This window comes from Apiospora kogelbergensis, assembly GCF_038363985.1.
Source record: "Apiospora kogelbergensis strain CBS 113332 chromosome Unknown utg000006l_segment0_segment0, whole genome shotgun sequence".
Classification (NCBI taxonomy): domain Eukaryota; kingdom Fungi; phylum Ascomycota; class Sordariomycetes; order Amphisphaeriales; family Apiosporaceae; genus Apiospora; species Apiospora kogelbergensis.
In genome coordinates, this window is record NW_027117423.1 from 3,910,657 (window position 1) to 3,937,354 (window position 26,698).

At 50.5% G+C, this 26,698-nt stretch overlaps 10 protein-coding genes across 10 annotated transcripts; 7 read left to right on the forward strand and 3 right to left on the reverse strand.

The window, feature by feature from the left end:
* Positions 1–764: 764 nt before the first annotated feature.
* PG998_010070 (uncharacterized protein) lies at positions 765–1,223 on the forward strand (the record flags this gene model as incomplete). The annotated part of the gene is made up of 1 exon (XM_066876886.1): positions 765–1,223. One exon carries the CDS (start codon positions 765–767, stop codon positions 1,221–1,223), a length of 459 nt encoding a protein of 152 aa, XP_066729042.1.
* A 1,577-nt stretch (positions 1,224–2,800) lies between these two features.
* On the forward strand, positions 2,801–3,458 carry PG998_010071 (uncharacterized protein; the record flags this gene model as incomplete). The annotated part of the gene is made up of 2 exons (XM_066876887.1): positions 2,801–2,946; positions 3,128–3,458. The coding sequence occupies 2 exons, from the start codon at positions 2,801–2,803 to the stop codon at positions 3,456–3,458; spliced, it is 477 nt and encodes a 158-aa protein (XP_066729043.1).
* A 3,354-nt stretch (positions 3,459–6,812) lies between these two features.
* Positions 6,813–7,631, forward strand: PG998_010072 (uncharacterized protein; the record flags this gene model as incomplete). Its single annotated transcript, XM_066876888.1, has 1 exon — positions 6,813–7,631. One exon carries the CDS (start codon positions 6,813–6,815, stop codon positions 7,629–7,631), a length of 819 nt encoding a protein of 272 aa, XP_066729044.1.
* Positions 7,632–9,190: 1,559 nt separating this feature from the next.
* Positions 9,191–11,431, reverse strand: PG998_010073 (uncharacterized protein; the record flags this gene model as incomplete). The annotated part of the gene is made up of 4 exons (XM_066876889.1): positions 9,191–9,348; positions 10,117–10,532; positions 10,604–11,370; positions 11,426–11,431. 4 exons carry the CDS (start codon positions 11,429–11,431, stop codon positions 9,191–9,193), a joined length of 1,347 nt encoding a protein of 448 aa, XP_066729045.1.
* A 1,037-nt stretch (positions 11,432–12,468) lies between these two features.
* On the forward strand, positions 12,469–12,795 carry PG998_010074 (uncharacterized protein; the record flags this gene model as incomplete). The annotated part of the gene is made up of 1 exon (XM_066876890.1): positions 12,469–12,795. One exon carries the CDS (start codon positions 12,469–12,471, stop codon positions 12,793–12,795), a length of 327 nt encoding a protein of 108 aa, XP_066729046.1.
* Positions 12,796–13,638: 843 nt separating this feature from the next.
* PG998_010075 (uncharacterized protein) lies at positions 13,639–14,329 on the forward strand (the record flags this gene model as incomplete). The annotated part of the gene is made up of 2 exons (XM_066876891.1): positions 13,639–13,802; positions 13,948–14,329. The coding sequence occupies 2 exons, from the start codon at positions 13,639–13,641 to the stop codon at positions 14,327–14,329; spliced, it is 546 nt and encodes a 181-aa protein (XP_066729047.1).
* A 687-nt stretch (positions 14,330–15,016) lies between these two features.
* On the forward strand, positions 15,017–15,452 carry PG998_010076 (uncharacterized protein; the record flags this gene model as incomplete). The annotated part of the gene is made up of 2 exons (XM_066876892.1): positions 15,017–15,200; positions 15,265–15,452. The coding sequence occupies 2 exons, from the start codon at positions 15,017–15,019 to the stop codon at positions 15,450–15,452; spliced, it is 372 nt and encodes a 123-aa protein (XP_066729048.1).
* Positions 15,453–16,418: 966 nt separating this feature from the next.
* On the forward strand, positions 16,419–17,571 carry PG998_010077 (uncharacterized protein; the record flags this gene model as incomplete). The annotated part of the gene is made up of 3 exons (XM_066876893.1): positions 16,419–16,806; positions 16,880–17,104; positions 17,195–17,571. 3 exons carry the CDS (start codon positions 16,419–16,421, stop codon positions 17,569–17,571), a joined length of 990 nt encoding a protein of 329 aa, XP_066729049.1.
* A 3,449-nt stretch (positions 17,572–21,020) lies between these two features.
* Positions 21,021–22,298, reverse strand: PG998_010078 (RNAse P Rpr2/Rpp21/SNM1 subunit domain-containing protein; the record flags this gene model as incomplete). The annotated part of the gene is made up of 1 exon (XM_066876894.1): positions 21,021–22,298. The coding sequence occupies one exon, from the start codon at positions 22,296–22,298 to the stop codon at positions 21,021–21,023; it is 1,278 nt and encodes a 425-aa protein (XP_066729050.1).
* Positions 22,299–25,399: 3,101 nt separating this feature from the next.
* Positions 25,400–26,219, reverse strand: PG998_010079 (uncharacterized protein; the record flags this gene model as incomplete). The annotated part of the gene is made up of 2 exons (XM_066876895.1): positions 25,400–25,783; positions 25,833–26,219. 2 exons carry the CDS (start codon positions 26,217–26,219, stop codon positions 25,400–25,402), a joined length of 771 nt encoding a protein of 256 aa, XP_066729051.1.
* Between the last annotated feature and the right edge of the window lie 479 nt (positions 26,220–26,698).

Below are 26,698 nucleotides of genomic sequence, written 5' to 3' on the forward strand. Positions count from 1 at the left end.
TGAACCGCTGCTGGCAGCACGAAAGCTTGTCGCGACAGCAGGACCTTCCTAATCATTACCGTTCTCCGTGGCTGCAGCGAAAGTGCCCCGTTGGCGTCCGGCGGTACAGCCCAGCACGGCCTGTTCGTAGGGCTTGGCGCGCATAATCCCCGCTGGACAAGCGCTGCCAACGTCGCAGTGCTGGGCAAATACCCCGTCCTCCCAATCTATAATTCCCTTATTCCCTATGCGTAATCATGAGCTGTCCATGTGAATTCCATGCCCAAATAGGCAGTTGCTATTGCTAATCACCGATCGCCAGGGTTCGCAGGCCAAACAAGCCTTCTGGGCCAAGCCTTGGACGGCAGCTGCCTGCGTCTGCCAGCCCTCGCTTCAGCGTCGCTTTGCGCCGGCCCACTAATTCTCCCAACGTCAAGTCGCCCCGCAATGCGACGGCATTGGCATTGACGACGACAACTCGCACTTCAACATCGACTCTCTGCTTACTTTTATCTTCTTACCACTCGCGCCCGCCGCTATCCCGACCTGCCGTAATTGACCAGTCGCATTTTGGATAACTATCCGTCCTGACCTCCCCCGTCGTATGTTCCATTAACCCCAACCAGGAGCAAGAACAAGCAATAACCCAGATTACCCAGCACATGAGTCGATCCCAAAGTTCGATCTTTATCTTCGTCGCAGCCGCCCTGCTCTTCCTTTTCTGGAAGACCTCCGCTGCTGCCGGCTCAAATCCCCTGTCCAGCTCTTCTGTACGGTCAGCCACCATGGCTTCGAACAAGTTGGAGGTGTCCATCCGCCACGCGGGCGAGCACAAACTGGCCCTCGGCGTCACCAACACGGGCGACCACGCCCTGACCATTCTGACTTGGAACTCGCCACTGGACCCCATCGCTTTGAAACTCGGTGTGGTCGAGCTCATCCCCGCCGGGTCCTCCGAACCCATCCAGATGAACACCATCCAGATCCGCCGCAAGATGCCGCCCGAGAGCGACTCCCTCGTCACCATCCAGCCAGGCGAGAAGAAGGAAAACATGGTGGAACTGGGCGGGCCCGTCGTATCCCCAGACAAGCTCCAAGGAAAGATGACGGTGAGGTGCAAGGGCACTTGGATGGGTGTGTGGGCTTCGGAGGGGTTCAAGCCGGAGGAGATGGATAAGATGGACTCAGCTAAGGAGACGCGTTTCAGTGACTTTGAGGCTGAGCTGCAATCCGTCGAGCTTTGATCATGATTTACATTCATTCACAAATTTGGTAGTGGAAGATGCTCACGCTGACGGAAATGGGCTCTAATACTACTCGCACGTCAAAATAAAGATATACTTTCAGGATTAGGTTCGCGACAGTCTGTGCATATCTCACGTTAGCGTTGGTCTCTTGGCTACCCGCAGTCTGATCCTCATAGTGATCCGATCGCCTTATTTGACGCGTCGTCCCTTTTGATCAGGTTGTTTCCAAGAAGAACGGCAGACCCTATCCAGGGTCTTGGTCAGATCCCTCGCGAGCGGGCTCTGGCGGGATGATCTAGGGGATAAGAGAAGTAATCAAAATAACTCACCTGCAACAAAATCACATCCACTACATACTAAGAGACGGGGACTTGTATACGTCACTGGAGACCTTTGTCGCGGTCGCGAAGGATCGAATCTGCCCATCCTTCACCGAAAGGTTCCCAAATGGGACCAGCCATCTGCATATCCAACGACCAGGGGGCCCACGCGACCCCAGAGACTGGCAGTAGGAGTTCTTGTGGATATGGATCTATAGGCAGGTTTGAGTCGTTTGAATATCATTTGGCCTTCAGCTAAATATTCCATCTGTTTTGTGTGCCATTCATCAGCCAACACCGTATTGTTCAGAGCTATGACACGCACTTGTCCACTCAAGTTTGCTGATTGCGTATCTGTTGGGAGATAGGTAATGATCATAGAGACTCATTTAAATCGCTTGGTACACATATTGATTGGTTTCTCCCCTGTTATTAGGCAAGGTTCGATGACTCCGTAGGCAAATATTATTGGATTCAGTCAAAAGGTTGTTTGGACAGGAGACAGCAATGATGTTTTGACATAAATCCATATTCAGTCAACCTTTAGAAGAAAGACCAACATCGTATAAAAAGATCGAGAAGACGGCCTACCCCATCGCCAAATGGTCCTTGGATCTGCATGAAATTGCCTGCCAAAACCAGTCTGAACCTGAGCTTGGTTCAAGCCAGTCTATAATAATATCTATATGAACTTCACAGCCTCGTTGGCAACAGTCCTTTGCATTCAGAATCATCCTTACAAACCAATAGGGGAATCAGTGGCATATACATAAAATTTGGGACTGATGGGGGGATCGTGTATGCTCCAGCATTTCCGCTCCGCCGTTATAACTTATACATATCCAGTGTTTGAAGAGTGTCACATCTCTCACTATTCCGTGTAGCCACCGTGAGACTTAAAATTTAGAAGCGCTCAGTAGTAGGTAAAGCGTAACCTATCTATAAGCCCAAACCGATCAGTCACTTCCAGTTTCACTTTCAATCAACAATCAACAATCAACTGAACAGGAAGGAATTTCAATACCTGAATAAACCACAGCTTTCCTAGAAGAAACTTTTTACACAACCCACAATCTTGTAACATCAATCCACAAACTTCCATTCTCCCATTTGTTACGAGAATCCCATCTCAAACCAACTTCCCAACTTCCCAAACTCCCGTTTTCTCACCTGTTACTCGAATCTCATTTCGAGCAAACTTCCCACCCCCTGCGCCTTATTCCAAACAGGCTTCTCATCCAGTCATCCGTCACCATGTCTGCAAGCAAGGAGATCCAAGACACCAAGGTCGATGAAAGCATCAGCTTGCTGATGCGGGTTATTGAGGTTAACCAAGGACTTACTGTCAAGAACTGGGACACCATCGCCTCCAAGGAGGGGCTAAGCGTTGCAACCGCCAAGTAAGTTATTCATTTCAAAGACCCTGCTTCAGTCACACAACTCTGTTGCCCTTCTGCCCTCTCGTTATTTCTCCTTACTGTCTATTGCGGTCTCTGGAGAGGATGACCACAATGCGCCGACGAAACCTGTACCCACTTATTCAAGGCCCGACGACTAACATGTAACTTTCTACATCTATAGACAACGGTTTGGTGCCATGAAGAAACAATTCATGGCAACTGCGGGCAGCGCCCCCGCTGCACCCATTATCAAGCGCCGCAAGCGGGCTGCCCGGGAACCAGCAGAAGCCGATGCCCAGCAGCAGGAGGAGGAGGAGGAGGAGGAGGAAAACCCTAAGAAGAAGATTAACAACGCGGAGGGAAGGACCCCGCTCCCGACACGAGCGGACAAGCACCGCGCAGAGGCTATGGCAGCTCGAGAAGCTCATCGGAGAGACTTTCGGGCGCGAATGCGGGCTTCCCGTCGGGAGTGGGGTCTTCCTGTCGAGGAGGAGGAGGAGGAGGAGGAGTAGCCCGATAAGGACCCCTTCGAGGATACGCCCAGCCGTCGTCCTGGTGGGCGTGGCGGCCGGTCGGGTGGTCGCCGCTAAGCTCCCCGTGCCCGTTGTCCTGCTACGTTGGTAGCATATGTTTGTGCTGCTCCCTGCGCCGGCGTGCGCATAAATCGTGGCCGGCATGCCCAGAGCCGGTGTGCTCTTTTTAACAGTCTCCTCGGGGCTGGCCTTTAAATACTATAATAAAGAACCCCGTCTTATTGCTTCGCTTTTGGTGAGAAATTAAGCCCTAATTCCCATCTCCAACAGCTGAATTACCTTCACCTGCATCTCCTCTTGTATAACATTCTTACAACAACCATCAAAACATCGGCCTGTCCCTCTTACACCACCAAATCGGCATACCGCACGCCAGTTGCTAGAAGGTCTCAACCAAGCGCTATTTGGGGCTGGGAGGACGAGTTTGGCGATGAATTGCTCAGCAGGGAAGCCTTCGAGGGACCTGACAAAGAGGACGGTGCATTTATCGACCCCGAGGCTTGCCTTAATACCTAAGGAAATACTATTGTTGTCAGCTATGTCTCATCGTCGATGCGGTCCCCTGAGTCCCCAACACCTCCTCCTTCCGATCAGCCTGAGGGTAAACCCTCTGGTCTGTTTGCTAAAGCTCGAGGTATGAGGCCAATCAGCTATAACGTCGGGGTAGATGGAGTGAGTTGGCACCATGCCTCTAGCCTCCCAGCTTGGGACTAATTGAGGAATGGAAAAACGTCTTTCAGGAGATTTTAATTAATACAAATTTTCAAATATCCATACATTTCTCGTGGGCTCATCATATTCCAGGCTGAATGCGAGCATCTGTGTTTGTTAAACTATTATACTAGCCATGACTACACGCCTCTTCAACATCTGTTGCAGGAAATCAGAAATAATTCAACCCACTTAAGGGTGGCAAACTTAAAAACTTCATTCCTTTGTTCATATATAGTTGTAGAAGGTCTTTCCACATCGTATTCGTTTTCGGAGACGGCATGGAACGTATCATCCCAACCCATCCACCCATCATGCAATGGCATATATCATAGCTAGTGCTTTACACAATATCTTCACATAAAAGAAAGGTCTCTTTCAGGAATTTGGAGCTCTAGATTAATAGATAAACAGAAATTCGGTGTACTGAAGAAGTAGTTCTTGAAAACTGCCAATGAAGCCCCTCTGCCCCCTGTTAGTAAGCGACGAAAGCGAGCTGTCTCTGCCGAGCAGGATGAGTAGGAGGCTGAAAACCTCGCGAAGAAGCAGAAGACGGCAAATGGGAGGACCCCGCGCCCAAATCTGGCGGGCACGCGTTGCAACAATGCGGATTGAGCTAGAGCAACTCGCCCACAGGAGTTTGAGGAGCGGATGCGAGCTGCCCGCCGGGAGTGAGGCCTCCGGGCCTCCCAGTTGAGGAGGACGAGGACGAGAAGGTGGAGAGAGATGAGAAGTAGGAACTGACACGGTCCGGCCAATTGATGCACGGATACGACAACCCCGGATTGGTATAGGACAACGTCTGCTGTCTAATCTAAGCAGCATAGTTTAATACAGCACATCTTCTAGTAAGCCTGTAAGGGTAACCAGTAACTAGCTCACATTTCGCTACAAAGAAGCGATTTGTATCCACCTGGAAAGGTCACTCCCGGCACCCTTAATTAAGCGCCGCAAGCGTGGTGGTGCCACCTAGCAAGCAGAGGAGGGAGATAATAAAGAGGAGGAGGACGATTCTACTCGGGCTGTTAAAAAGCCTAAACTTGCTGATGGGAGAACCCCACTCCCCACTCTAGAAGACAAAAGCCGTACAGACGCGGCTCGCGCCAGGGAGGCCCAGCGCGCAGACTTCCGCGAGCGAAAACGGGCTGCCCGGAAGCATCAAGTTTACAGGATGGTTGAGTGCGAGCAAGGAGAAAACCTGGAATGGGGAATCCGAAGACTTCCTAAACAGACATATGAAGAAGCATCAATTTGAAAGGGTTCTGGGTCCAGCTCCTTGATACGTGTCATCCCCTACTCGCCACCGATCTACACGAGATCATTGGTGAATCATCTGCATGCTCCCTAAACCAATTCACCTCAGAAAAAGTCCTAAGACAATCGATTTCCCCACGACGCCCAGAAGAACCCTCAAAAGATCAGAAAAAAGTGAGAAGGCAGTCTGGGGGAGAAGGATCCGACGGGAAAACTTTCACAGACCCAGCGTACACTTATTAGGGATGCTAGGACGGCGTTCCTAGAGCCGGGCAAGGACATACTGAAGTTGCTTGACTAGCTGCGCTAGTTGCCATGGAGTTGTTGCCCATCGGCCGCAAAGAAGTACGATGTCTCTGTAAAGACGTCAGGCTAGTAATACAGATTTGGTGGATGAACGGCCAACTATAGCGGCCCTAAGAGATGCCGCAGCCCTGGAAGTAGTCGGCGTTAGCGGACGTTCCGCAAAGGGAGTGGGATCGCGGACCGATGGCATCAGGGACAGAATCAAAACAACGGGGCTGGATTGGCTAGGAACCACTAAGCACTATTCTGGAAGCCGCCAATTTTCACAATTATCAGAAAGAAGCATATATTGAGGAAGAATTCTAAACCTTGGAAGTCTGGAAGTGCTCCGAATCATTAGTGGTGCGAAGAATGGAGATGTGAAACCCTCATTCCCGGAGTCGCCAGCCGCGACGAGACAGCTCGCGCCAGGGAGGCCCGGCGGCGGGGATTCCGGGAGCGCAGGGGGGACAGTGTCATATTATAGAGCGAAAGCTCATGGCAAGGGTGCTTGCTACCACTATGAAGTCTGTCAGCATGAACAGAAGGCTCGACTCGAGTAAGGCCTTCCAGTCGTGGGATACCTGCAGCCCGAGGATGATTAAAGCCGGGCCACGACTGACAAGGCTTGACTTGTGCTTTTCAAGCTAAGGTTTCAAGATACCGGGAAACTCACCAAGTTTGAAGGCTTGTCACGTTGATTGGGGAATATGTACTGGTCATTACAGCTGGGTCTGGGTTGTGTGAAGACATGGTTGGGATAACCAGAGAAAACCGAACAGTACGTAAACCTTATTAAAAACTTAACGTTTATCCGATGGTGGTGACCCGAAGGCTGCCATATTAAGAGTACGAATTTTCCTACCTACAATCCCATCTTCGTTTGGTATTATTTTTCTCTTCCTTCCGTGGCTTTGCTTCTATACCTTTTCAACAACTCACACCTAAAGACTTGGAAACATACACGTTCGAATCAGTTCATCATTTCGCCTCCTTTCAGAGCAAAGAGCTTTCTTGCTTCTACCATTGTACCTTCAAGTACAGCAATATCTCGAACACTTATTCACTTAACCGCTCAAACAAATGGCTGGTGCTCACGTCAACCGAGAAATCGGCATCAACAAAGCCATGGATTGCGGTCATACCAAGCACGGTGGACTACTCGCAAGCGTCCACAATACCCCTGGAAGCACTCACAACACCACTGGAACCCTCAATCAACAAAACAACCAACGGTACAAGCAACCCAAGGGTCAGCGGAAGGACACACGCAAGGATCCGCGCAAGAGCTGGCACAAGACTCAAAACGGCAACCATAACGGCAATCAGAACGGCAACAAGAAGAATTTCACCACCACCCAGTCACCTTCCTCAATCAAGATCGAGAACACCAATGACATTTCAATGGGTGGTGTCTCAGTGTTGAATACCACACAGGTCAAGCCCCAAAAGGCCACTAAAGTCACCACCCTGGGTGGGTTTTACACCTGGGAGCCAATTGACCGGGACGAGCTTTGGGGGGCTATCGACCTGAAGACGCCCAAGTACCATGGGTACGACAGCTGGGCCATCCCTTTCCCAGCACCTCTCGACTTCAATCAACTAGTTCTGCTCGGATACAACGAGTCGAGCATCTTCTTGGACGAGAGATACGTCCGACTTGTGTCTCGAACTCACTTCGACATCGATGGCAAGGAGGTCGCCCGGGACCTCTTGCTTGGTCCACCAAACCCTAGCGTCAACCTACAAGATTTACGTTTCCAAAACGCAATGGCGGAGGCATGGTGGAAGTTGGTCCGTTGGATGGACCGGGTACAAAGTGGCGACAGTGTGAACCTCCTCTCTTTCCTCAAGGCCGATCTCGAGCAAGAGTTCGCCCAGAAAAAGGAGCGTGCTCTTTAGACGCGTTTGGGGGATAGAAGCTAGGAGGAGAGGGAGGCCGACGATGGCTAGATGGAGGATGGGAGCTAGATGCAAGGACTTGAAATACGGTCACAGTTGGGATGGTGACAGTAACTCGAAATGGTTGGTTCGCCGATTTGGAGGTTTTCAGGACGAAGGGATATTGGCTAAGAAATGGCGCTTGCTAAAGCCGTGCTCATTGAGGTCGATCTGGAAGGATATTGCTGCAAGGTTTGAGGTTTATGGATAACGCTGTATTGGAGTTCTGAGATTGGATAATGGCCTGGCCTAGTGATTCTTACCCGCCTAGCTTGGAATACAACATGGGAACCTCAAATGAATTCACAAGTCACTGATGACCCGGGAAACGTTTTCTCGTAATCCGCCCCACCACTTCCTAGCACTTTCCTACTTAAACCCGTCAAGCCTTTTCCTGCCATTTCCAAGAAACGAAAGCACCGACGGAAAAAAATGCCTCCAATTCATTCCCGACCATATCGAACACTCGTAAGTTTAGTAGTGTGATCAACAATTTTGAGGTATGTGTCAATCTATCCCCCCCCTACCTGCTTGTGTCGTGCTAATCTCCCCGTCGAGGGTTAAGAGCAGCACGACGCTGCCGCCGCCGCCTAAGCCTCGGATGCAATGGACCCCATCGGAGAATTGGCACGCCAGTTAATTGCCCACCCTAAAGCTACCTACCGACCATCCATTCTTGACATTCACCTATGACGAAGATTTACCCACCGAGAAGCGTGCCTGTGCTTTCTACGACAAGCAATGTGAAAAGAGTTTAGTACACGATCACCAGTCCACCACAAGCACCATGTTCGGCAGACTCGAAACACCAGTTGCCGTCGAGGCCTACAAGATCATGCACGAAGCTGCCGATAGATGTGATGTTCATTGTCTCATCCCACCAACGAGCAAGGCGGCCCGCTATCCGCTCATTCGCTGAGTCATATCCGTACCTGACCAGCCGCCGTTTGCTGTCCTCTAGAGAGAGAATAACACCGACAGCCCGATGCCACAAGCCGCGTGGGACACCCACCGCCGCCTCACCGTCGCCGCCACCACAGGGTAGTCTTCCGGCGTAGCAGATAGCCTGAGTTCAGAGGAGGTTCGGTACCTCATCGACCACGGATGCCGAGGCATTGGAGGAAGACCAACAAAAAGATGTGCCGTTGAAGGCCGTGACGTACGAAGACCATTCTAGAAAGAACGAACCACGCGCGGATCGCAGTTGAACAATATCGATCTTCGCCATAACGATGTGTTTTCAAGTCAGCTAAATGTTTTTCTTATCCAGATGCTCTTCTTTCCTACTCAATCTTTCGTCCACTACATCAAGACCATAGCTAGTAGCCGCAACTACAGGACAAACATTACCAACACGTAACACGGAGAGCTGGTTTGCCATGGCCCGTACGTGTTCAAGACAGACGAACCCCGATACCGAGAAGTATCCGCCTATGGAGGGCGGATGGATCAAGAAACTGCAATTCACCGACAACGAGTCGTATGGCGGAGTTCACCATCCCAATACGCCCAATACATAGTTAAGTTGAACCAGTACTTATAATTTCGGTGGTATCGCTACCCTGCATCCGCATCTCCTCAAACTCAGGCCGCTTCTCCTGCTCAATCCACTTGGCGACTTGGGCGATGGCGATCTGGGGGCACTCAAGCTGCATCTGGAAGAAGCCTTGCAGCTGGCCTGGCTGGGATTTTCAACCGGTTATGTTCGCATTATAATGTCCTTCGAGATTTCTAACAAGGCAAATATCTTCTATCAACCGTGTTTCTTGTACGAATGCGTACAATTTGTCGATATGGTGCAGCCAGAGCAGGATCTCGCTCGGATCTTGTTGTAATACTCTTATTCTCCGACATCCGTGTTCAAAGCATGTTTCATGGCGTTACAGTGGATAGCAGAGAACCACAGGAATACAGGGGTAAACCGTGTTGGGCGTCAGCTCTGTCCAAGTTTAGATTCGGGCGGCGAGGATGTTCTTGAAGTACCCAGACGACTTTGCAAGGAGCTTGAATCTCACTCATAATCTCCATGAAACGTCGGACGTGGGTCTTCACCAGCTCTTGGTTGTGTTCAGGCTAGACGAACTAAAGATCAAGCGTTCTAGAGCTGGACACGAGCCTATCAAGATAGATAAATAAACCCCAACCAGGTCCAACAGCACAAGTCCGTAGCATACGACGTTGCCGCCAAAGGCTTGACTGAAAATAACGTTACGACTTTATTCTCGCCCTGGATATGAGGAGAGCTGCAGAGATTTGAGATGGCCTGTCGATTGTTTCTGGTCATACCTATCTTGCTCAACTAGACATATGAATTGGAAGCCCTCTAAAAGAATGTTTGTAGTACCCCCTGTCCTGTTAGAGACACCAATGTCGAACAGCCCTTCCGCCACGGTCGCTGCAGTGAGCGCCATCAAAGCGTTAGGTTAAAATTGCATGTGGCTGGGACCCGGGATGATAGCGGGCAGGACCTTTAAATACTCGTTGCCAGCCAGTGGAGCGGCATAGAAATATTGGCCAAAGGCACCCGAACCGCCAACGGACCCTCCAGCTCCAGTGCTGAGACCGCCTGGTTGCATCACATAACCTAATCCTGATCCGCCCGCGCCAGCTCCTGTACCGGGACCTCCACCACCGGACGGCGTCGGCGTTGCTGACGGTTCCCCCTGCGGATAGTTTTCGCCCAATTGTCCAATATTTGAATTCTTAATCTGGCCCCGTCTTTTCCGGATATATCTTAAGGTGGGGTATCCACCCGGTATATTCGCATAAGCACCCTGCTCAGGATCTTGGCCTGGGTACCGCAACCCGTTTGGCGCTGTGTAGTCGCGGGCACCGTTTGCCACGTTGGCCATGAACCCCCACCTGATGGAGTGGAGAGTCAGCAATACTTCCGGGTCTTATAATCGTACGTAGTCTTGGGGCGGAAGACTTACGACGGCCTCAACTGTAAATCTGTAGGGTTCGGCGTCGGGACGCGATATGAGATGACACCCAGGTAAAGTGGGACACCAAGAACCATCTGGAACAGAACTCGGTCGAAGCCAGGGATATGGTCATCGTACTGGGGCCAGGGGCCGTCCGGAACTAGTGGATACTCGTATATTTCGCTCGTTTGCTGCGAATCGTCTACATTGGCAAGTCGTACGCGTTGTGGATGCCATGTGCCAAGGCCTATTGGCACATGTGTCAAAGACCCAAATGCTGGAGGTACTCGCATAATGTCCGGGTAGAGTCGTCCAGAAAAATGGAAGCGATTGTCATCGAAATTCACTATGCTGTGCCATCCACTATACAGAATTGATGCCCCTATTCGAAAAGCGGCGTAGATCTGTTCCTGTGTATACCACACAGGTTGAGCCGGCACTTGATTTGCGTCCTCGTCGTGGGATGCACACACGACTCCTGTGGGCGGTATCTGGTTAAATTGCGAGGCGAGGTTATTGCAATGGTAGTTTTCCGGATCGTCTATGCTTTCGCCAGACCCTGGAACTGGGTCAAATGGCCACTGAACGTCCGGGGCACGCCCGGCTATTTTCCTAGGGGCGGGTTTTGTGAACATGGCGTGATCAACGAAGGAAACATTGTCAATGTACTCTCCCGATTGGAGGTCAGCAACAGTTGTGATTGCAACAGGTTCGATTGGCAGACTTGCGGCCAGAGGAGCCAGCAGAGCAAGCAGCACAGCGGAAACAGCCCAAAGCTTTGACGACTCTGTTAGTAACTGTCATTGTTAAGGGTGTAAGCCGCTTTCCTACCAGCATGTTGTCTTTATTGCCAGTACAGGTCAGTAGCCGTGGTGTGAACTTGTAAACCGACTTTTCTAGAAGATGGAGGGAGCCCTTGTTCAAAGGAGAAACGGACCACCAGAGGTCTAGAGAACAGGAGTGCCACAGTGAAAGAGAGTGGATGTGAAGATGGAAGAGAAGGCCGTCAATTGGGATCCCAGGATGGGCTTTAAATAGGTCGAAGTATGATACGTGTGACACCATATGAGCGCCATTCCTTTCGCTGCCTCAAGGATCATATTGAGTCGGACCAGCGGGAGTAAAGCTTCGGAAAGAACGACCCCTACCATGGTGGTTAATCTTGACATTGTAAATGACAGAATCAGTCATCATTGACATGCCTCTTGTAATACTTGCAGCTGACCTTGAATCAATGACAAGGTCACCGTCAACTATTGACCAGCTGCGTGCTAGTGACAATGCCAAACATTTGCGTTGCCGATCAATCGAATGAGCATATAGTTGGAAGCGGCAGCCAACTGTGGGCCACGGAGAGGCATGGCGGGATATTGGGTGATTGGTATGATCATTAAGAAGTATTTTGAGGTTTGTCTGCGCCACTCATATCACTTGGAGAAAGAGCGTCCTAATGCTCTTCCCAGGCTCTGATGCAAACCGTTGGTTTTCTGTTATTTATTTATTTTGTGATTCAATACGTAGTTGAAGATCGACTGCGTTCACATTGTAGTGCAATGGCTGCTGTCCAGATGCAATCCCATTTCGATTTCGATGTATGTGTCTTGGGTGAAGTCAGTGGGGCGCCTCATTTGAAAACAGTTTATCAATAGCCAAAACGACAAGACGATAGTGAATCTTGGCCGATGGCCGATCGATAAACATGTCATTGAGATGGGTGGCCAGCAAACATTTCAGTACGGCCAGGGCATTAACAAATAAAAGAACTTTTTGTCACTGCTTCCATCCACAAATTACTTTGCACATCCTTCTTCCTCGCACCTCCCAGAACCCACACACCCTTACTGCAGTCTACGTCAACATCACTGCTCATTAACATGACTAACAAGAACGACAACCCATTCAAGTCAGTTGTCATCAACGACAGAGAGGAAGGCACTGAGTCCCGGCTTGTCAGGGTCCAGAGGTTGTACCTCTCCAACCGACCTACTCCGCCAAAATCGTCCTCAAGTGTACTTGAAGCAACACACACGCCAGCCTCCCGAGACCTCCCAGGTACCAAGGCACTCACTACACCTGCTGGAGCGAAGAAGAACCATGTCGAGGAGGGCGGCCCTGCCCAGACTGGGTCTAACCCACATGCCGCTGGCACTCTGAGCAGCAAGCAAAAGAATTCTACCGTAGGCGACCGGGGCGACAACTAGGGTACAGGGCCTGTTACTGTTTCCAAGTATGAGCCCGTTTGTACCAAGGGGGACCGTGAGAAAGGAAAGGTGGTTCGCAAGATACGTGGCTGTCAACCCTAGGAAGATGGGCAGTCATCACAGCCAAGGGCCCGGTTAAACCATCTGAACGTATCTTGCCCATGAACCTAGTCGCAGAGCAATACACGGCAGATCCAACAGAGGGTAACTCCAAGCTGTGAAAGAGCGAGAGAGCGCAGCCGCAGCTTCCATTTCGCCCTGGTTCCTGGGGAATCATAGATTAGGAATCGCCTACCTGCTGCATCTTAGTACTATAGCAGCAATCCAGATGGTGGATCTACTCCGGCATATTCACATACACTCGAAGTACACATTATATTGATATGTTTGTGAGGGAACCCGCCAGGGTCGTATATATATTGAAGCGGAACAAATTCAGCATACGTTCATGTTGTCTTATAATTGCTCGTAGTAGTGGAACCTGTACTCATCTGCAGCAGAATTGAGGTTATGGTACTATAACACCTTCGTGTAAACGAGGTGAGAGACCAGTAGGCCTATGGTGCCGGAAACGAAACCAGGTTCAACCTAAGCAGTTTACAGCTGATTAGCAGCCTACGGCACCAACAATTACTGTGTTTTTCACAGATATTTCACTCATTAGCACAAGGTCAGGTTGTTGGAATGATTTTCGATTTTCTTTTCACCACAAGCCTTTTTCAAAGACGAAATTTTAACAACTTTGGAACGTGGGAAGACTTCATTGCATATCCAACACTCTCGCCCATCAACACTCATACCAATCCCTCATTCTCCAGCAAAGTTCGGCTATTACCCATCATAATGGCTGAGAATAATGATGAATCAGTTGCGGCTGAGACGTTCGACGTCTCAGGCCAGGAGGCCACGCTCATCATGACCGTGATGGAGCATATGCATCCAAACTTCGATGTTCAAGGATGGAAGGCCATCGCAGCCAAGGTTGGCTTGTCTATTGCTACTGCCAAGTAAGTAACTCTTTCAAATGCCAGTCTATCAACATAAATTTCCACCCATGCGGTGTCTGCCATTTCCTCTTCAGCACGGTCTCCTGTTCCAACCACCCTTGGATCCGAGATGAAGACTAACAACAAGTCTCCCCTATTTTTCTAGGCAGCGATTCGCCGTAGTCAAAAACCGCTACAAGGAAGCCAATGACGGAGTAGTTGCACCCGCTCCGACCATCAAGAAACGCAAGCGAGGCTCCGCCCGGGCTGACTCGACTAGTGGTGGGATTGATGGCGGAGAGTCTCCCTTGGCTCGGCCCGCCCGAAAGAGACGTATGGCTGGCAGTGGTGTCACTGTCCCTAGCCTTGAGGAGGAAGACACCAGTGATGATGGAGACAACATCCCTTCAAATTTGACGCAGAAGAAGGAGGGCGATGGCTCGGTTGCGGACCAGAAGTCCAAAACCAGCCAACGTCAAGCAAAGCACGATGAAGAGGTGCACCAGGCTGCCCTGGCGCTGATGGCCATGCGCAACAGCAAGGAGTAGGAGGTCACTACAAGTATTTGATCTGGTCACCCTTTCCCTTCCCCCAGTCATCAGTCGAGATGAATTGTCCGCCCAACATCCCAGTCTGGACTGGTCATTGTAAATTAATTAGTATACAAACTCATACTTTTCTTGAAATACATTTTCAGTATTTTCACGTTGCTATTCAGGTTCAAGTTCATGTATTTAGAGGTATGATCTTATTGATCTCCGTATCCATAGAGCTAGCACATAGCAATTCTATAAATTAATAAATGCAAGGGCTCTGGTTCTAAACTGACGTTCGACATTTCTTCTCACCACAAACGCTTCCAGTCAACAAGAAACTGCAATACACTACACTTCACACCTTTCCAATACCCACACCTCTCCTTTCCATTGCAACAAAGCCTTGATACGATCTACTACAATGGCTTCAGAGAACGACAATTCAGGCCAGGCCGAGTCTTTCGAGGTTACAGGTCCAGAGGCAACACTAATCATGGCGATCATGGAACACATGCATCCCAACTTCAACGTCCAGGGATAGGAGGCAATTGCCGCTAAAGTCGGTCTATCTGTCGCCACCGCAAAGTAAGCCACTCCTTTTCATGCCAGTCTACCAATCTTACCACCCATTCGGCTTCTGCGGTGTACCCTTCGAGACGGCCTCCTGTTCTCTTTAGTAACGACATTTGGCTTCGAAAAATGGCTGACAACATTCCTCTCTATTCTTATAGGCAACGATTCGGTGTGATTAAGAACCGATACAAGGACATCAACGATGGCGTCATTCCAGCTACCCCTATTGTCAAGAAGCGCAAGCGGGGAGCTGCTCGCACCGCTGCGAATGGCGGAGAGGTTGATAGCGGCGAGAGCGTCTCGGCACGGCGTGCCCCCAAAAGCCGTCGACGGGCCACAACTGTCGACACTGAGGATACGGTTGCCGATGACAGCTCTTCCGCCTCCCTTTCCCCTCGCCAAGGATAGCATGGCTGTCAGCCGTACCCGAATTCATATCCCCGAGGAGGAGGACGTTGCCGACGACGGCGACAGTATCCCCCAGAAGCTGGGAGAAGATAAGGAGAAGGATGAGGTGGAGGAGGCAGCGCGTACACTGATGGCCATGAGAAACAGCAGGTGATGAATCTGTTCATTGGTCAAGTATGAGAACATCTGAACATCCTGTCATTAAAGCTGTAGGTTCATCCCCAATCATTCTACAGTTTGATGTTTTGGCTCACATAGATTTGATATCAGATATCCCGCGTACGGAATGAGAATGGAGGAGCGACGCTGTTAAGCATATGGTCAAGCGGTGGATTTCCTGGGACACATCGGGGGCCCACAACCTCTTCTACTTCATGAGGGTAGTTCAGTATAGCTCTTAAATCGCAGTTCCATAAAGAAGACAGCACAAAACCAGCAGAGATCCTGTAAACCCTTTCTGTTGCCCATATGTGTTCCTGATGTCTTGCGTTGTATGGATTTGGAACACCAGAAAATTTTTGGTTTTCTTGCGAGCTCTTGTGGGCCTCTTAGTTAATAAAGATAAGGCCTGTCGAGAGTCTTTCGTCATCGCGACATTATAGGCACAAGAACAGCTTGGCCGCTCAATATGGCATGGACCGTAAGCCGTACTTTGATAGACTTATTTAGGTTGGAGTAGGGAGTAAGTTTCGAAGAGTAGTAGGTTACCCGAGGGCAAAGCAAAAGTGCCATCGTTCTGCACCCGGATTGGCACGACGACGATGTAACGTAGGCCGATATCAACCACTGACGGCTTGCGGCGCCACTTTTCCCACCAATACAACGTTGCCAAGGCTAGAATAAGAGATCTAGGCTCCTCGCCAAGAATGCAGCTTCCCTTTCCAACATATCGGTTCTTCCTCGCCTTCCGGATGTGACTCCTTTACCCCGACAATGCGATACCACCGAATTCAGCCGAAGGGCAGCCGTGCTCCGACCTTATCAGCCGGGTCTTCTCCGTTTCCCCAGATTCCTTGGCATTCATCTCCATAAGATAAAATGGGTCGGATCTCGCGCCAGTCTGTGCCTTGCCAGGATCAGAATCCATGTTGCAGGGATCGCCAACTTTATCGCAACCACGATGAAGATCATCACTCTCCTGGCCGGCACCACCGGTGTTCTCGCCGCAAGCCGCACGTCTCCACCGTCCGGGTGCCTGCATGTCGCCAAGTCCGGCGGCCAGTACACCAGTGTGCAAGCTGCTATCAACACGCTCTCGACTTCATCCACGGCGGATCAGTGCGTCTTCATCAACCAGGGCACTTACACCGAGCAAGTTTACGTCACCAGCCGTGCCGCGCGGCTCACCATTTATGGCTACTCAACCGACACGAGCTCTTACGCGGGTAACAAGGCGACTGTCACGTTTAATAAGGACGCCAAGGCCGCGGGGAACAACGACAAGAGCGGCACGCTCCGCGTGGCGGCTGCCAACGTCAAGGTCTACAATCTGAATGTGGTCAACTCTTGTAAGTATTTCCCTGGCTTTTATGAGACTTTCCATCTTGTGATTAGCGATTGATGCTGACCATTTTGATACAGTTGGAAAGGGATCTCAAGCGATTGCACTCAGCGCTCAAGCAAGCAGTGCCTATTATGGCTGCTCCTTCTACGGGTTTCAGGACACACTCCTCTCCAACAGGGGCAGTCAATATTACAGGAACTGCATGATCACCGGCGCCACCGACTTCATCTTCGGGCAGAATGCCGTCTCTTGGTTTGAGCAGTGCGACATCCGAGTAAGAAATGGAGGATACTACATCACTGGTATGCTTCCTACAAATGGGCCCTACGGCACCTCAGAAGCCCCCTGATTTGCGCTCAAGACATCCTCAAGCTAACATGAAATGCCAACAGCCAACGGCCGGGACTCCGCCTCCAACCCCTCCTACTACGTCTTCAACAGGTGCGACATCCGCCCCGGCTCGGGCGAGTCCGTCGGTGCGGGCAGCTACTATCTTGGGCGGCCATGGCGCACATACTCCCGTGTCGTCTTCCAAAGCACAGCCATGAGCAACGTCATCAACGGAGCTGGCTGGCACGACTGGAACGGCGACCAAGACCTTGGCAACATCTACTACGGCGAGTACTCCAACACAGGGGCCGGGGCGTCGGGATCTCGGGTGGGCTGGTCCAAGAAGCTGAGCTCGGCCGTTTCCATCTCAACGGTGCTGGGCGGCGACTACGCGAGCCAGCCGTGGTATGACGGTGGGTATCCTGGGGCTGGTCGCTGATTCACCTTTGTCTACGCTTACTACTGTTACTACAACGGGGACCAACTCTCCGGCTGATATACCTGGGAATGGTGGAGGGGCGTCTGCGGCTTTATATGGACAATGTGGAGGACAGGGGATTTCTGGGCCGTTCTGTTGCTCATCTGGAGCATGTGGGATCTCCAATGACTGGTATTGACAGTGCGTCTGAGAACGGAGTCCCATTCAAGGGGATGGTTGAGCAGCCACTACGTTATAGTATTGTAATGAAATCTTATCATGAGTTGGATATGGGAGTACAGCCATGTTGAAGGAAGTTATTTGCAAGTAATTCATATTTACATGACAATAATCTGGTTTGAATGCGTTTCATGGCAAGTAGAGTGAGTAGTATGGTATCATTATGGTAGGATTAATGCCTGTGTCGTCGCCAGTGATCACGGTATCTCCACGGCTCGCACCCAAGTCCTCATTGTCTACCTAGTTGCTTCGTATGATCACCAAGTGATTTTGATGCCACTTCAGATGGTTGGTGGAGCTGCGTTTAGGTACATCAACACACAATACTGAACAATAGCCAGGTCAGGCACTGATCTGATTGTGCTGCATCAGTACGGAGACACTGGTCAAATTCCCGATCAGTACAACACGTATTCCCCGGCAGAGCTTAGGTACTGATCAGTGAAATGGTCCCTAATTCAGAAAGGCCACTCACAAATCTTTTCAGTGGCCAATCAGAAATCCAAGATCTGGAATTCTCTATTATCTGATCTGGCTTCCTGCCCAGAGGTGGAGCTTACTGATCTGGCGGGCTCCAGGCCAGAAATCAGGGCATAAATTTGGGCTTTCTTCCAGCTCAAGCCTCCAGACTTCTCTTCTTCTTACCACATCCAATTCTCAAACACCAAACACGGCTTCATCCTCCATCCCACTCACATTCTACTTCCACCTTCTTGTATTCACTTCCTCTTCCTCCTTCCTCCTTCCTCCATCCATCTCCTACTTCGCTTCCACAGTCATCGCTTCCACAGTCATCAACATCATCAACATCATCAACATCATCAACCAAGTTTCCCTTTCACATCACCCACTTAGCTAAGTCACCCACCCTTCTCTCATCACACACTTGTCATGGAAGATGGAAGATGGAATTAATTCAAATCTTGTGTATTAATTCCGTCTTCCATCTTCCTTCTCCTCTCCTGCTTGACTGTGCAAGTCAAGTATTGTTTATTGCTTGTTCGAATCCAAAAGAACAAACAATGAACAGTACTTGACTTGCACAGTCAAGCAGGAGAGCACATGGTCAAAGACATTGGTGTATCTTATCTTGTACTTGGGTTTCACAACCAGGTATGAGATAAGATACATCAATGCCCTTTGGCCAGCTTCCATCTCTACTTGGCATCGTGTCCATCGCTGACACTTCCAACTGGGCCTTCGGGTCAAGTGCCTTCGGGCGGGATTCTCAGATGGTGGCGGGGCCTCTGAAACAGGCGTTCAGCAAGACTCGAGCAGTGCAGTTGCGAGGTCTTCTAACGTGTCCGCTCTTCGTGAGCATGCCCGGCCAACGGCTCCACCCCTACCTCTCCTCTTCGTGACAGACTGCACCTTGAGGATACCCGTGGTCTTCACACCCGTTGGCGTCCGGATGATCTCACCAGAACAGAACCAAGTCGCGTGGAGCGATATGCAGGTGTCCTTCCAGCCTGTACAACTCCCCATGCGCGCCTGGCATGTCCACCATTCGGTCCTGCGGGATCGGAGCTGGCTTGTTGGATGGCCCACTACCACATGCACAAAAAGCCCCTCGTCGGTTGGTTTCAGAGAAGCAATCAGCTGCACCTCACGATTTCCTCCCACCGTACGACTTCCACGCTGCTCGTCCTATGCCGACTTGATCCCTGTTCCATTGTCTTATGCCGAAAGCTCTGGTCCACAATCATATAATGGTACGGATGGGGCCCCCTTCAGTGATCCGACCGTGTAAAGAGCGGGCCGCTGCACATTGTTCATTTGACTGCTCTGTGTATTGCCCATTGCGTCACGTCTGCACTGCTAGGAGCTCACTAACACTTTCACCGACAGATTGTAGTTTGCTGTGGTTCTACTTTCTGCTCGACCCGCCTTGTAGCGCCTGGACTGGCGCTCGGCACAAAATGAGGCGCTTGGCTTGCGGGCTGAGTGTGAAGTCTTGGAGTGGTGGACTTCGTGTGCTACCGGGTTGGATGGCGGGCAAACTCCATGACTTTTATTTTTTATTTTTTCATTGTGTTGATTGCTTCGTGCAATCTCATGAAGAAGAAACTTGCCTTGGCGATTGCAATCCATCTCGGTACCGTGTTGCTGACATTTTGATTACTGGTTGATCAAGTCTCATCCAGCGTAGTTCATCAACACTCGTTTCCTGCGCCGATATTATCCAAATTCTAGAGTACCAGTGTTCTCCAACTTGCTTGTTGTTTGTCGCCAAACAATTTGATTTCGATATTCAATCTCATCTCATTAAGTATTGAGTACTCAAGTCTTTTCGTGGAGAGTTACGAAGCCCTCGATCAGCATCTCAACCTGGAGTAGTAGTTGTCCCCTCATCTGCGGTAACATCCTTATAGACAACCGCGACTAACGATGAAGTGTATCAACCACCAACAGATCCCACCTCCTACATAAACCAACATATAACCCAGTCCGTCTAGCCCAGTTATCGCACTCCCTTCTGACAACTCTGCTCCGATAGGGCTCACTCGATCGACCACAGCGGACGCCGCCGCAACCTGGTTACCAACAGAGGGCGCCAACACCATGCGACCCGTCGCCAACTCCCAATTTCTCCCAACTACGTTTGGGCCTTTCAGAATACATCACTTTCCCGATCCGATCCCTTCCCTTTATCAAACCAAGACCCAGCTTCGACCACTACGAACAATGCACTCGGCGGGTCCTACGACGACCTGACTGTACGAGTCCAAGAGACCGATGACCTGAATGATCCGAGATAGCCAAGAACAATTACAATTCGAAATATGGAGCTTGAGAACATTGAAGCGAAAAGGGGGACATTATATTGATTATCGGCTGCATATTGTCAAACCATTTGTCGCACTTCTCAAGTCGAACAAGCAGGAGGGTGCGTAGACGGGCCGAGTAAACCAAGCCGACGTGGGTGTTTCTGGCCAAACGGTTCGTCTTCAAGGGCGTGATGACCAAAAACAGGACATCAGCGTCACTTCATAGGAACACGTTTGTTGGAATGATGTACTCAAGGTCAGGTGAGGCGTAGGTTTGTATGAGGGATTGTTGATGCCGTTGATGCCGTTGATGGCTTTATGAGTGCGCAAATACGTACTATACCACGGTCAGTGGACGGCGATAATTACAAAGGCTAACAGCACATCTGCAATAATATTGCTCCTGTATTGGGACGCTAATTTTGGGTATTGTGATTATAAAGCATCTCTTGCAGTTAACGTCTAATTAACGGAGAACTGAAACTCAAAGGTTGCATCCTTGCCATCGCCGAATCTAACAGGAAGGCCAACAGGCTGACTAAACTCCATCCTGCCTCCCTTTTCTCCATCTCCCTTTCCCCTGTTTAGGCTCAGCCTCTTCATCATCGTATCTATGTCTACTTGGTTCTTCGCCTGCCGCCGTAGATGGCGGCTCTTAGCCGGACGTTCGTCGTTCTGGCGATGTTTCTGATGCTTAGAGTCGTACTCGCACCCCAAGACCCAGAACTTGACCGTCGCCGGGTCCTTATGCGTCGTCTCGGAATGCTTGTTGCAGTACTTGAGGTACTCGGATCGCACCCAGGACAGCCGCATGAAGACGTTAGAGTTGAGCTGCCAATCCTCGGGGCTGAGCTCGTAGTACGTCCGGCCTCCGCTGAGAAACTTGCGGCCGCCCGCGTTCTGTATCAGGTCCTGGTGAGGCCGGCACCAGCGCGGGGCCTGGAATGGCTGCATCGGAGATGGTATTTGAAGAGCGGTGGTGATGGCGGAGGAGTATTTGATGGTGTGGTAATCGATGAAGTAGAATCTCTCTAGGTTTTTGAAGAGCGCGACGAACTCGTACAGGTTGCGGTGAAGAGGCATTTTGGAAAGCTGGTGTACAATACCACAGTAGGGGCAGCGGCGCCTAGTATCGTCCCAGTAGGGGTGATACCTCACGGCCAAGTAGCGGACGGCATCCAGCTGCGTCTGATTGAGGTTGCTGGCCCACGAGCCCAAATTCGTGGGCCTGTTCAAGTCGGGGTAGTCGATACAGATGACGTCTTCAGAGTCGGCGAGCGATATAAGGCGCTTATTATCCAGTTCCAGCTTGCCCGACTTATTCGTCGCCTTAGTCGCCAGGTCGGCTGCCTCCTCACAGGAAAGCATGAGCATGGTCATGTTCTTGTTGGCCGTGATGTAGTACGAGAGATCGGCGGCGGGCAGGGGATAGATCGGCGTCAGATTGGCCGAGTAGAGCGGCCTGGCGTCTCGTTTCGGCCGATGCCTGGGACGGCGGCGTGGATTTAGGGGTGCAGTAGTGCCGTCGTCGTCGTCCCTCTCTGAGTCCTGATCCGAGATGGCCCGCGTCGGCTGGTTCCGGGTAGCCTCGAACTTCAGGAAATGGATGCCAGGGACGTATATCAGCTCTCGCCAGATCCTGTAGCGTATGTCATACGGCAGCTTGACGAAGAGCGGGAAACTCTCGAGGCCGGGCGGCATGTTGAAGTGGAGGCGACGACCTCCTGACGTGCTCTCCATTTTGTGATATAATTCGAGAAGAATAAAGAAGAAGAGGAAGTGAATGTCAAACGTGGGAAAAAAGAATTCCAAACGTGAGGGTTTGAAAAAAGGAAATGAAATGATGCCCAATTAGCTTTCCAGTCCTGCGGGAGATTGTCGTTGGTTTTAGGTTGACGTGCACCCCTCATGCCCCGAGGAAACAAGGCTGCAGCTGGAAAGTCCAAGCCACAAATTTGCACACTTGAAGGATCAAGATTTGACTTCGGGTTAGGTGCGGCGCGGCAATTAATTACGTCCCACCACATTGAATGTCGCCAGACACTCACCAGGTAATCCCCTCAGCTTGAAGTTGACGCTCGCATATACAGTGACTTAACATCAATGTTGAACAGGGCGCGCTGACCGCTTATGCACTGGACTGTAAGGTACGGGATGGGACAGGGTGTTGGGTGTGGTGCCGTCTGGAGGCGCACCGTTCATCCTTCATCCGAAAGGCAGTCTAATCAAACCCTGATTTACTGTTTTGTCGGAAAACAGCGGTACCGAGTAATTACCGATTGATCAGCATTTGCGTTTACCAATACGACAGTCGAACTGCCGGAATTAACAGCTCTATGTAGAGGCAAAGTTGGCGAGAGACAGCTCATTTTCGATGACGATGATAGCAAGCTCATCGACTTGGGCATTCGACGCACGAACACCTGTCGTTTCTCCACTCACGCCAAATCAGACAAGTCAGAAATGTCGCACCACGATGTCGGCTCCCATTGGGTGGGAGTGTCATGGTGAACAACCCCTTTCGGATTGGATGCCAGTCCCAAACCACCTTGGTGGACTCTGAAGCTAGGCGAAAAGCGGGAATCGCTCCCCGCTAGCCCAAACCCCATCGATCCATGTAGTTGTATCTTAATTATCCCGTTGGCCGGCTCCTACCCACGTGGTAAAAGTCACTAGGTTAATAGAGTTCGGCAGGACCTCCGGCAATATCATGATATCGTGGCCCCACTTTCAACAACATCCGGATCCGGGGAATGCAGCAAGGGGTGTATCTACTTTTGGTGTAAAAGGTTCTGATCAGAGCGAAAACAACTGCTTCACCAGAGTCCATATATGTTTTTAAAGTCTATGATCGCGATTGGGTATAATCAGATCTAAAGTTTCTGGTCTAGGAGAGAGGCAAGTGTTAAATGTGACGACTCAAATTGCATAGGATAAGACGAGTTCGAGTTATTGCAGTTTTGCAATGGGAAAATAAAAAGAGCCATTCTGATAGCCTAGGCATGCATGAACTAGCAGGACTTGGTAAGGACAAAGCTCGTCGAGTAGATAGCTGGCTCACAGCCGCTACGGTCATCGCGCGAGGCGAGGTTCATGTAGTGGCTGGTGTCGACATTCATCGGCATCGATATGTTGAGCCGGCAGTCATTTCTGATGATGATGGTGTTGTTGGTGTTAATGATGAAGTCACGATGGTATGATAGTCGGAAATGAAGATAGTAGGGGTGAGAATGTCAAGGGGGTTGCTGCAGACGTTGATGAGGACGTTGGCAGCATGAATTAGGATGATAAATATGATGACGGCTACGTCTATATGAAAGACAAGAGTTGAAATAGCGAAATGTGGTCTGCATGGGTGCTTAGGAGAAGGAGCAGTGGTGGCACCGGTGCCATTGTTGGCGGCAGTTGCATGAGCATGAAGGTTAAATAAAGGTCGTGATGAAATGCATAGAAGAGATGCGGTTGAAAGTTCAGACAACGGCTTCAAAGGACGGGTTCAGGTGAAGAAGCAAGGTAGGAATGTAAAAAGGAAAAGCAAAAAGAAAAAATTGACCAGACCCAGAATCGAACTGGATGCCTCTTTCATGCGCTCCCTCGGGTATTAGTTTGGTCCGCCCTAGAGATCGTGGCACACTACTCGAGGTGGTGCCTCTCCCTCTGGTCGAAAGAAACTACATCTATTGGGGTTTATAAGGGCATCTAGGTGTCTGAAATGGGGATTGGGGAGTTAGGCAGTGAGGTATCTGGTTCTTGTTGTGCCCCGCCGGGCAACAGGAACAATCCTCAGGCAGGAACAATCAGGTCAGGTGTTGGTGAGGAATAGGGACGAGATGCTTATGGTGGGGCTGGTTATAGACGGAGGGGGCCTCCTACAACTGAATCCCACCGAGCAACTGGGTTGTTGGGTTAGTGAGAGGCCTTGCGTGTCCAGCAAGAATGAGGCAAGTGTTATGCTACTGCCTTCGCATCAACACGTGAGAATGAACACATCACGCCTTTCGGTTGTGACGCTTATTGGTAGCCTTCCCGACCTTGTCTCGTAGTGTTTTCTCCAAGATACCACAGTACATGGCACATCCCATCATTCATCTCATTGTATGTGTTCTGTTGCTATTTATGATGTTTGCTAAGTTTTTTTTCCCAGAGTTCAAGATGGTAGACATCAATTACTGCATTTTAGCTTCATTGTGTAAGTACAAACGATGACTCTCCTCTACATCCATAGATGGTTTGGACTGATGTAGTTTGCCACGGCATGTTGCAGATGAATATCTACATGCTGAAAAGACAACACTCACTGGCTGGCAACCAACTCTTGAGCTATGTCAAGCATCCTTGCTATCTATCTACCGCCACGCAGGTTCTGTACACCAGTCTCTCTGATATTCCCTTGTGTTGAGTGAATGCTCTTCAAGGTTCTTGTACCTGATGATCAGCAGATAACGGAAGCTCTATATTGTCATAGTAACATGAGAAACACTGTATTTGGCGACATAAGTCAGATCTCTGTTAACGGATCTGTTATCAAGCATGTACTAAAGAGCCCTTTATAAGCTCCTGGGGTCATATTGTTGGTAGGCTCTTTTGCTACAAATCTCCACAAGGCAACATCAGAATGAACCAGGGTTGGCCGCACTTGAAAGATTGCTTTCCGGTAATTTAGTGGTACATTAAAAGGAAAGATACCTAACCACCCATCATCATGTCCAAGCCCTCGAAAGGAGCGAAGTAAGCCTGCCGTCATACCGCCCTATACCCATCATAAAACATTCGATAATAGAAAGCTGGAAATGATGCAGAATGAAAATGAAGTAAGCAAATGGAAGGAAAGCAACACTCGATCAGGCTATCACGAAAGAAAGAGCTGCCAGCCCAACTGCGAGAGCAGCGACAGCAGAAGCAGGCTGACTAGTCGCCTTTGGGACACCTGCTCTGCTAGTACTTGTAGGGCTGGAGTCTGAATTGCTTTGCCCCTGCCCCTGCCCCTGTCCGTCTGCTGGATCGGGCCCACCCTCGTTGTTTCGCGAACCCTCTCCGCTGACTTGAGTCGTGACAGCATCTGGAGTCTGCGACTGTATGCCCGTAGTATGCCTCTGGGTCTGGGTCGGAGTGACTGTCGGCGGCTTCGACTGTTTGTTCTTGGTATTGGGGTCGCAGAACTCGACGTGGCCGCCAACGAAGTCCGACTTCTTCTCGTCCTTGCAGGCGGCGTTGTAGCCCCACTCCTTGGCGTTGTTGTCGCCGTGCAAGCTTGAAGCTGCCCGTCGTGAAGACCTTGATCTCGTAGCCGTATGTGCCGACGAACTTGTCGAGCTCGTAATGTTCGGCGCGTGCTCCCTTGTCGGTCGTGCTGAACTCGCTCTTCTTGTCGTGGTAGATCAGCACGTTCTGGCCGGGCGCCTCTTTCGCGAGCCGGGTGAGCGTCTCCTTCACCCACTCTCGCTTGCGGTCGTTGTCGTCTTTGAAGATCTTCAGGATCTCGCCGGCGACCGAGACCGCGATGCCGAGGATGTTGATGCCGACGTTGCCTTGTCTTGTGGAGTCAAGCGCGTCTTGGCCGCTTGCTGTCGGCAATGGCCCAAGTGTTGTGGATGCCGTAGCTTCCGCTGCGGTGTGCTGAGCCAGCAGTACCAAAGGTGCGAGGAGGTTTAGTAGTTGCATGTTGAGCTTGACTTATAACTTGGGGATGCTATGAAGAATTGGAAATGTTACTAAATCAATATGGCTTTGGCACAGAGTCTTTTATATTGTCAAGTATCAGCAGTCAGGCAGACTGACGGCACGATACCTGGGCTGGCCTGTTGTAGGGCTGTCCCATAGCCCCAATCATGCAGGCTGTGCTAAGCCGCCCGCCCCCATGAAGTGTGCTATTCTAGACCGGCTATTGAACGCCCAGCTGAATACAAAAGTGCACTTCTTGCCAGCACCCATATACGCCCCGATCTTGGCAGGCAGCTGTGCCATCGAAATGTATTTTCATTTGCCAGCCTTCTCTCGAGCATCAATGTTTAACTGCAAAATCTCATCAGCCCCTTTCCGAACTCATACGTAGCTACACCGCTGAACAATGTGAACTCGTTCGCACGAACATATCACTCACTCTTCAACAGCCAGGCAGCGGTGCATGGAAATGGCATTTT